Source organism: Podarcis muralis, chromosome 5 (assembly GCF_964188315.1).
Source record: "Podarcis muralis chromosome 5, rPodMur119.hap1.1, whole genome shotgun sequence".
NCBI classification, from domain to species: domain Eukaryota; kingdom Metazoa; phylum Chordata; class Lepidosauria; order Squamata; family Lacertidae; genus Podarcis; species Podarcis muralis.
In genome coordinates, this window is record NC_135659.1 from 98,217,915 (window position 1) to 98,228,307 (window position 10,393).

The following is a 10,393-nucleotide window of genomic DNA, read 5'->3' on the forward strand; positions in this document are numbered from 1 at the left end:
AAATTTAAAACACTTATTTGTAATACAGCATAGAAGCAGCACCTTGAGGATCTCTAGCCATCTTTGGTGCATCAAGCAGTTGGTCCCTTACCTTTCCCGCCCCGCCCTGGCCTTCAGTGATCCATGCGACGATCACCTCCAGGCTTGACTACTGTAATTCGCTCTACGTGGGGCTGCCCTTGAAGCTGTCCCAGGAACTCCAGTGGGTGCAGAATGCTGCAGCGAGGCTCCTCATGGGGTCTTTGCCATGGGCGCATATTCACCCAGTGCTTTATCAGTTGCACTGGCTCCCTGTGGAGTATCGGGTCAGGTTTAAGGTGCTGGTCTTGACCTTTAAAGCCCTTTGTGGGTTAGGGCCCTCGTATTTACGGGACCGCCTCTCCTGGTATGCCCTGCAGAGGACCCTAAGGTCCATGAATAATCATAGTTTAGAGGTCCCGGGCCCTGAGGAAGTCAGACTATCCTCCGCCAGGGCCAGGGCCTTCTCAGTGATGGCTCCAACCTGGTGGAATGCTCTGTCCCAGGAGACCAGGGCCCTGCAGGATTTAACTTCCTTCCGCCGGGCCTGTAAGACAGAGCTATTCTGCCTGGCCTTTCATTTGAATTCAGCCTGATCTTTTATTTCCCTTCCCTTCCCTTCCCCTCCCCTTTTTATGAAGATTACCCACTCTGAGACCCCACAGCCAATTCTCCCCTGGTCTTCTCACTGGCCCAAGTAGGACCAATTCAGCCAGCTAGCCCTGGGGATTATCTAATGCTTATTAGATGGATTTCCCCTAAACTGATTTCTGAATTTTGAATTTTATTGTTATTCATGTTTTTATACTGTATTTTATTCTGTATTTATGAGCCCGGTTTATGACCCGGGAAGGGCAGGGTATTAATAAAAATGTATTGTTATTATTAGCCATAGCCGAGATGTGAGTCTCAGTTCTGCTCCTGGTGGACCTCCTAGGAAGGACCACGATTGGGAGAAGGGGCCTTCAAGGACATTTGGGGCATGTTAACCTTCTCTTTCTGCTCTCTTCCTCTCTCCACAGTGTCGGGCCATGAGGGGCAGCTTCTCTTTGGGGAGCTGCAGGGCAAGCCGTGCGTCTGCATGAAGGGGCGCTTCCACATGTACGAGGGCTACCCACTCTGGAAGGTAGGCAGAAGGGCTGCGGTGCCCAAAGTGTTACTCAAGTGATGGGCGCCAACTTGGATGGCTTCAAGAAGAAGCAGAGAGGGAACCAGAAGCATTTTTTGTTAGGGATTGTAGGACAAGACCTGCCAAGGAAAACAAAGAATTTATTTATGTATGCTAAAGGTAAAGGTACCCCTGACCATTAGGTCTAGTCGCGGACGACTCTGGGGTTGCGGCGCTCATCTCGCTTTATTGGCCGAGGGAGCCGGCGTACAGCTTCCGGGTCATGTGGCCAGCATGACTAAGCCGCTTCTGGCTAACCAGAGCAGCACACGGAAACGCCGTTTACCTTCCTGCCGGAGCAGTACCTATTTATCTACTTGCACTTTGACGTGCTTTCACACTGCTAGGTGGGCAGGAGCAGGGACCGAGCAACGGGACTTGCTGATCAGGAGGTTGGCGGTTCGAATCCCCGTGATGGGGTGAGCTCCCGTTGCTCGGTCCCTGCTCCTGCCAACCTAGCAGTTCGAAAGCACGTCAAAGTGTAAGTAGATAAATAGGTACCGCTCCGACGGGAAGGTAAGCGCCGTTTCCGTGCACTGCTCTGGTTCGCCAGAAGCGGCTTAGTCATGCTGGCCACATGACCCAGAAGCTGTACACCGGCTCCCTCAGCCAATAAAGCGTCTGAGAGCCGCAACCCCAGAGTCGGCCATGACTGGACCTAATGGTCAGGGGTCCCTTTACCTTTATTCCTGTTTTATATTTTTGGAATATTTTTTATTTGATTTTACAACTCCATTCACAAGTGACAGACAGATGCCAGCTAGTTAAGTTGATGCCCATCACCATAATTTCATATCTTAACTAACTGCCTTGTGCAATGAAGTATTTTGTTTTATCCTGAATCTTCCAGATTTAACAGAGCTGCTGTCGCGCTCAGGTTTTTTTGCTTGCCGGCTTCCCATTTGGACGCCTGTCTTGTCGCCGCGGCACCAGGATACCAGACTAAACGGGCCGCAGGCCTGATCCGGCTTCCGGGCTCTTCTCACCCTCGTACGGAGAGCAGGGACACCTCCCCGCAGCTGATGTAAACGTCCCTCCGCTCTGCTCTCTCTGCCAGGTCACGTTCCCGATCCGCGTTCTCAAACTCTTGGGCGTCGAGACGCTGCTGGTGACCAACGCGGCAGGGGCCTTGGCGGATTCGTACAGCGTTGGGGACCTCATGATTATTCGGGACCACATCAACCTGCTGGGCTTGGCCGGGCTAAACCCCTTGCTGGGGCCCAATGAGGAAAGGTGAGTACCGGACTTCCGGTTGGCTGCCCAATTAATGGTGGATGGGAGCTCTTTCGGCTGAAAGAGCCCCGGCGCTTTGAAGTTTGGGGTGACGTGCAGAGGAGCTCTTTGCATGAGCATGCGGTTGTGGATAGTCTTTTTCTGGCTCTCAGGACTACCCAAATCGCATTCCTTCTTCCCAGGCCACACCTCTCACCAGCTCTGCTTCACATTCCCCCAATGTTTCAGGGTAGCTGGAATGTCCTTAATCCCCTGATAGCTGTAAGAATGGAATGAACACACACACACTGTATTTTATTTTTTATGCTGTTTTTTGTCGCATCAATTAAGTGTTTTAAATTTGTTGTTAGCCCGATTTTCTGAACCGGGAAGGGCGGGATATAAATAAAAAATTATTTATTATATTATTTATTACACACACACACACACACACACCAATGCATCTATTTGTGCATTGTTAACAAAAATTAAACATTTACTGCCCTTCCGTCTTTCTATATTTTATTATTTCTATTTATTTAATTTATGTACCTCCCTATACCTGGGTGTCCCACGGAGGTTCACAGGATAAAATCAGAATATAAAACCACAAAGTACATAGTCAAAATAAAAACGACAACAACCCACTAGCCCCGCCCCAGACATTTTTAAAGGGCATAGGCTGTAGGTTAAAAACAGTTAAAACACTAAGAAAAATGTTTTTAAGATATTAAAGAAAAATAAATTAAAAACAATTTAACAGAAGAAGAGTACACTCTGCTGGGCTGTTCCATGGTTTCCTCCAAGTTACCAATTACTGCTGCATACTGTAATCAAACCATACCTTCTTTTTCTCATTTTACTCTCAATGTAACCTTTACAGCTGAATTTAAGCTTATTAGCAATTTCACTTGTTTACAATCATTCTCCATATGCTCTACAAACATTTTCCAATCCTCCTTACATATTGTTTGATCTTGATCTCTGGTTCTGCTGGTTCGACTTCCCAATTCTGCAGACTCCACCAACTTCAGCTGCTCCTTCGTGGGAACTGCTCCTTCCCTCCATTTTCGAGCATATTGGATTCAGGATGCAATAGTTGCATACCAAAACAAATTCTGCTAATTCTTTGGGACACTAGGGGAGGATATATCATTTCGTTATTATCCTTCCTCATGAGATCAGCAGCCCTTTCCTGCTTAAACTTGGACACGAGTCACAAAGAAGCTTACAAACAATAATAAAAAACATATAATAGGACATCACAATTACTACGTAAATCATACAGAATAATTAACAAATCACCAGCAAAACAATTACAGTAAAACAACCACCTTCTATAAAACACTATTAATGGAACAACAAACAGAAAAGCTAAACAGCATAACCCCAACAAAAGTCCTAAGATTCACAAAGCTCTTTGGCAAAACAATATTAACAATATTAACAGCTCATCTTCCTCTTTTTCTCTTTTTTCTCTCCCCCCTTTTTTTTGCTGCCCCCCTTCCTCCTTCTTTCCTTTTTCCTTTTTCCTTTTTTCTTTCCCATAATGCCATCTACTCTGATATTTTTTGTAGTTTTTTTTTAGCTTTTTTCATTATTATTATTATTATTAAGGAATTTTCTTTTGTAATTTTAGTTGTCTATGTTTATCTGTATTTGTTTAAAGCAAAATAAAAGTATTAAAAAACAACAACAATATTAACAGCATTAACAACCCAAAACAAACTAAGCACTGTTGAATTGGCACACACACTCTCCCCTCTGTGAATCACAGCCTCCCACTCAGTTCATCAAAAAAAGCATAGGCATAATGCCCGTGGCAGCAACTCCCTTCTGAAGGCAAGGCTGGTGGGGAATGCCATTGCCTGATGCTCAGCATAAACTTCCAATTCCCCTCATCACAGCAGCCTCTGGAAGGGATATATATCTGGTACATCTGCCAACCTCCTGGCTGGCTGGCTGGCACGAGTGGCTGCCTATCTGCATGGCCCTGGCACCAAGCCACCATGCCAGTTTTCCTCCCTACTCAGAGCACCCCCTTCTTTCTCCAGGTTTGGCCCTCGCTTCCCTGCTCTTTCGGATGCGTACGACAGCCAGATCCGTGCTTTGGCCATGGACACAGCCCGGCTCCTTGGCTACAGCTCTTTTGTCAAAGAGGGGGTGTACTGCATGGTCGGGGGGCCCAATTTTGAATCGATCGCAGAGGCCCGGCTCCTTCACGTGCTGGGGGCGGACGCTGTAGGTAAGAGCTGGAAGGAAGCTGCGTCTCTTTGCCTCCGGTAACCCTTGCCCTTGTTCAGCACCTGCTAGATTGCCATCTTCTCCATGGCCAGACTTTGCCAACCTGGTACCCTCCAGATGTTCTGGACTACAACTCCCATCAGTCCCAGCCAGAGGCCAAAACCTCTGGAGAGCACCAGGTTGGCAAAGCCTGCCATGGGCTTAATGCATCTTGTTTATAGCACTAATTTGGTTGCAAAATTTTATTATTTTGCAGTTAATAATAATAAAAAAATTTATTTATACCCCGCCCTCCCTGGCCAGAGCCGGGCTCAGGGCGGCTAACACCAGTAAAATCACAGTAAAAACATAATAGGGGAAAAAGAGAGGGGGGGGGAAACCAATTTAAAATACAGGTTAAAATGCAATTTAAAATGCAGCCTCATTTTAAAGTAGCCGATAAATCAAGACCATAAGGGAAGGGAAACATAAAGGTCAGACCGAGTCCAAACCAAAGGCCAGGCGAAACAGCTCTGTCTTGCAGGCCCTGCGGAAAGACGTCAAGTCCCACAGGGCCCTGGTCTCTTGGGACAGAGCGTTCCACCACATTGGGGCCAGTGCTGAAAAGGCCCTGGCCCTAGTTGAGACCAATCTAACCTCCTTGAGGCTTGGGGCCTCCAAAGTGTTGTTATTTGTGGACCTTAAGGTCCTTCACGGGGCATACCAGGAAAGGCGGTCCCAAAAGTATGTGGGTCCTAGGCCTAGTTGCCATGGAGGGGGGGATTTTTTAGCAAGCGCCTGCACTCATTGATTAATTCTACAGGTTACCCCCCACTACACGAATCCCACTTGCATGCAACTGAATTTACATGGGTCACCACAAAATAGATAGATTGGCCTTCCCTTGCTTGGGGCCTGGAAGGTAACCCCCACATAACTGGGAGGCAGCGATGCTTGTATTTGCAAAAAAATAACTTCTAGAGAGTACCTGATCTCAGACAAATGCGCCACAGGAAAGATGCATCTGGGTTGCTAGGGGGCAAAGAGAGGGCAAACTAGAGATTCCAAGGACTGCTAGAAAATAAGATAGAAGTGCACTGAAGGGGAGGAGAAACCAGAAGCTTTATAGGACCTCAGGGATTTTTATTGCCTGGTGTCCAAACAACTCACTTAACCATCAATCACAGCTCTGACTTCACTCATTGGCTAAAATCACTGATCCAGGCTGGCTCATTTCACAAGAATCGCATAGACATGTACCTGGGCATTTAGCTTCATATCTTTCTTTGCAAGAGAGCTAAATATTTCCTTTAACAAAATATGAAAGTTCCGAGTCTAAAGCATTTGCTGAGGGGGCCATTAGCATCAGGCTGACAACTCCTGAGCCAAACTCTTGTTATGCAGAGGTGTAACTTGTTGTGAAGTCCTGCACCAAGCTTACACGAGATTGCGCTGTTGCAGGAATTTTTGTATAGGTGGTGGTGGGGGGTTTGCCCCTCCAGCAGAAGATATCATGCACTTGCAGCCCACTACCAAAATCAGCACAATCGCTTTTGTGACTTTTGTGATTTGTCCCCACAAAACACTTCATCACAGTTTCTTCCTATCTATTCAAAGGGCCTCTGCAGCAGAATACCAAATGTAAGAATTCACTGATAAATGTATCTCTGTACTGGCTTACTGGGAAAACTTCAGAAATTCATATAGACACAAGAGCTCAGCTGCTCAGCAGCCCCTCTGCCTGGGTGATAATTCCTGGCATCCTGATACCTGAGTGCCAGACAGGTAGCCATTCCAGAAATAACAAACCCAGATGAAGACAAAAGGGTGTGATTAACTTGGCTGGGAAACAGGGAAATGTAAAGGTCTCTTTTGTTACACTTAATAGATGTTTGGTGGAGGGCAAGGGGAACCAAGGGGCAGGGTCCAGGATGCTCAGATTACTGCCACCAGACCTTCCCTTTCATGATGTAACTGTGATGTAGTTGGGGGGGGTAACATGGGGATTAGGTAAAGGTAAAGGTACCCCTGCCCGTACGGGCCAGTCTTGACAGACTCTGGGGTTGTGCGCCCATCTCACTCAAGAGGCTGGGGGCCAGCGCTGTCCGCAGACACTTCCGGGTCACGTGGCCAGCGTGACAAAGCTGCATGGGGATTAGCAGCTGATAAAAGTTTGGGGGCTCTTTTGTTTGGGGCTTCCACCTTGTTCCACCTGGTGGCAGGTGGGAGTCTTCAATAAAGACCAAGCCTACTGGCTGCTGTTTTGCTCTGGTCTTCCTGGCTGGTGTCCTTGTTTTTTCTCCAAGGGAGCCCTCAGATTTCTCTGTTAACAGCGCCCCGCTTCCTTTTAGGGATGAGCACGGCAGCAGAAGTCGTTGTGGCCAGGCACTGTGGCTTGCGGGTCTTTGGTATCTCGCTGATCACCAACAAGGTGACCAAGGACTACAGCGCGAAAGAGAACGTCGACCATCACGGGGTGCTGGAAGTGAGCCGGAGAAGAGCTTCCACGCTGCAAGCACTCATCACAGCCCTGGTGGGAAGGCTGGACTCTTGCAGCAGCAGCAGCGGCGGCCAGAAGGACGGCGAGACCTATCAGAATGGAGTCTAAAAACGCCAGGCATCGGCTGTGGACCCAGGAGTGTGCTGGCAGCAAAGGGGAGAGCCGCCCGCTCCGCATCGTATACTCCAAACAAAATCTGGACTGAGAATCCAAAACTATGACCATGCCTGTCTCGATCAAATCACCAGCCTCTGCCAAGCTAGTACCCTCCAAATGTTTTGGGCGGCAGCTCCCAGGTCTAGCAGTCCAAAACATCTGGTGGGCACCAGGTTGGCAAAGGCAGTTTGACACCAACCCTGCAGGTGTCTTAATTCTTTATTGTAAGCTGGCCTGTCCCTTGTTAGCCCCACAAAGCCCACTGAGCCTGGGCAAGCCAGCGGTGCTACATTGATGAGAGTGTTGGACTAGGACCCGGGACAGACCCAGATTCAAATCCCCACTTGGCCCTGAAGCTCACTGGGTGACCTTGGGCCAGTCACTGCCCTTCAGCCTACCCTACCTCGCAGGGTTGTTTTTGCTGTGAGGATAAAATGGGGAGCAACAGCAAACGTATACATCATCTTGAGCTCACTTGAGAAAAGGTGGGATATAAAAGTAATAAACAAACTGTCCATATCAACTGCTCTGTGCTATCCTGGAGGAATAAATATTGTAAAAATGCACATGGGATTTAAAAGGTAACACAGCACGCCATGCTAATTTGAGTGGAGCAAGGTTCCAGAGGTTCCAGGTGTTTTACAGACTGCAACCTTTCCCTGGCCTCCCCAGGTCAGTCACAGCCAACTCTGAAACTCTAATTCAAACTCTCCTTTGTCTTCCAAGTGAACTCTGAGTTGAGGAAGGGCCCCTCCTTTTTGCATCTGGCACACAGTTCCCTCTCTTTGGCTTTCCCAATGGCTCATTAACTTCCCTTTGTCTTTCTTAATACAGTACAGTGGTATCTTGGGTTACAGATGCTTCAGGTTACAGACTCCGCTAACCCAGAAATAATACCTGGGGTTAAGAACTTTGCTCCAGGATGAGAACAGAAATCGTGCTCCGGCGGTGCAGCGGCAGCGGGAGGCCCCATTAGCTAAAGTGGTGCTTCAGGTTAAGAACAGTTTCAGGTTAAGAACGGACCTCCGGAACGAATTATGTAACCAGAGGTACCACTGTAGTCCGTCTCCCAGGCAATTTCCAGGCTGGCCTGGCTATTCCAGCATTAGAATCTGTGCTGGATCCAGGAATTAGAAGCGGGGTCCAAGCATTAACCCTAACCCCACAAACCTGGGAACTGCCATTCTAGGTGGCATTACAACTGGGGGGATCCCTTTATTCTCAGCGTCTTATTTTTAAAAATGCAAAAGAAACGAGTCTCTTGTTGTGGGAGGGCAGGTGGAGGTGGCAACTATGGGAATTAAACCACATTCAATTCAGTGGGCCACCTGAGCCTTGGGAAAAACCAGGAGCCTTGGGGACATATTAAGTTTCAATATCACCCTTCACCCGAGGATCACAGGGTGTTTTACGATATAAAAACACACAAATACATAACATAGTAACAAGAGCAATTATCTCCTGGGGGGAAACCACACACACACACACACACACACACACAGAGAGAGAGAGAGAGAGAGAGAGAGAGTTTAGAAGGCCATAGTTTTATTTGCCAATACAGTGCACTATGTGGGACATGGGCAAGGCCCAAGCCGCTCATTGGGGAGCCCCTGCCTGGCATGCAGAAGGTCCCATGCTTAATTGTCAGCATCTTCAGGTGGGTCCGACTTGAACCTTGCGATCTTCATCGGAGGCCTTTCTTCATGTGCTTCCTCCACAAGAGGTCTGGAGGGCAGCAATAGGAACAGGCCTTTTCTGCAGTGGCTCCCCATTTGTGGGATGCTCTCCCCAGGGAAACTCACCAGGCACTTTTGTTACATATCTTTAGGCTCCAGGCAAAAACATCCCTCTTCTCCCAGGCATTCAACTTATTAATGCCCTATGGTTTTTTAAATGTGGTTTTTGGGGGTGGGGTGATCGGTTTGATTGTGTTTTGTGTTCTCATTTTTTATTTTTATATTGCAAATTGCCCTGTGATCTTAGGATGAAGGGTGGTATACAAATTTAATAAAAAGTAATAATCATGCAGTGCAGGAAAGTCTCCTGTATCACAACGGCAATAAATTAATTTAACGCTGAGCAAAAAAACACACTTAATTCAGATTCTCGCACACTCTGCATGGAGCTCCAGGTGCGATGGACAAGGCTCCCCGTTTGTAAATCTGGACAGCTGCTGGCAGTCCGTGCAGACAATGTTTAGTCGTGTCTGACTCTTCGTGACCCCATGGACCAGAGCATGCCAGGCACTCCTGTCTTCCACTGCCTCCCGCAGTTTGGTCAAACTCATGCTGGTAGCTTCGAGAACACTGTCCCACCATCTCGTCCTCTGTCGTCCCCTTCTCCTTGTGCCCTCCATCTTTCCCAACATCAGGGTCTTTTCCAGGGAGTCTTCTCTTCTCATGAGGTGGCCAAAGTCTTGGAGCCTCAACTTCACGATCTGTCCTTCCAGTGAGCACTCAGGGCTGATTTCCTTCAGAATGGAGAGGTTTGATCTTCTTGCAGTCCATGGGACTCTCAAGAGTCTCCTCCAGCACCATAATTCAAAAGCATCAATTCTCCGGCGATCAGCCTTCTTTATGGTCCAGCTCTCACTTCCATACATCACTACTGGGAAAACCATAGCTTTAACTATACGGACCTTTGTTGGCAAGGTGACGTCTCTGCTTTTTAAGATGCTGTCTAAGGTAAAGTGACCCCTGACCATTAGGTCCAGTCGTGACCGACTCTGGGGTTGCGGTGCTCATCTCGCTTTATTGGCTGAGGGAGCCGGCTTACAGCTTCCAGGTCATGTGGCCAGCATGACTAAGCCGCTTCTGGCAAACCAGAGCAGTGCACGGAAACGCTGTTTACCTTCCCTCCGGAGCGGTACCTATTTATCTACTTGCACTTTGACGTGCTTTCCAACTGCTAGGTTGGCAGGAGCAGGGACCGAGCAACGGGAGCTCACCCCGTAGCGGGGATTCGAACCACCGACCTTCTGATCGGCAAGTCCTAGGCTCTGTGGTTTAACCCACAGCACCACCCGCGTCCCGAAGATGCTGTCTATACAGAGCTAAATTGAGCAGCAGCCTGACTCAACATAGAGCAGCTTTCTACCTAACGGGGTGGGGAAATAT

General features: G+C 48.1%; 1 protein-coding gene across 2 annotated transcripts in view; it reads left to right on the plus strand.

Moving 5' to 3' along the window:
• LOC114599954 (purine nucleoside phosphorylase-like) overlaps positions 1 to 8,252 on the plus strand; it is a 14,669-nt gene extending 6,417 nt beyond the window's left edge. The window contains exons 4-7 of one of the 2 annotated variants that reach the window (XM_077929444.1): positions 1,041 to 1,144; positions 2,244 to 2,419; positions 4,453 to 4,643; positions 6,973 to 8,252. In XM_077929444.1, the coding sequence (XP_077785570.1) occupies positions 1,041 to 1,144; positions 2,244 to 2,419; positions 4,453 to 4,643; positions 6,973 to 7,229 (728 nt within the window). In that variant the 3' untranslated portion in view covers positions 7,230 to 8,252. The remainder of the gene's footprint in view (positions 1 to 1,040; positions 1,145 to 2,243; positions 2,420 to 4,452; positions 4,644 to 6,972) is intronic. The other variant, XM_077929443.1, reaches the window with a different exon arrangement.
• The last annotated feature ends 2,141 nt before the right edge of the window (positions 8,253 to 10,393 follow it).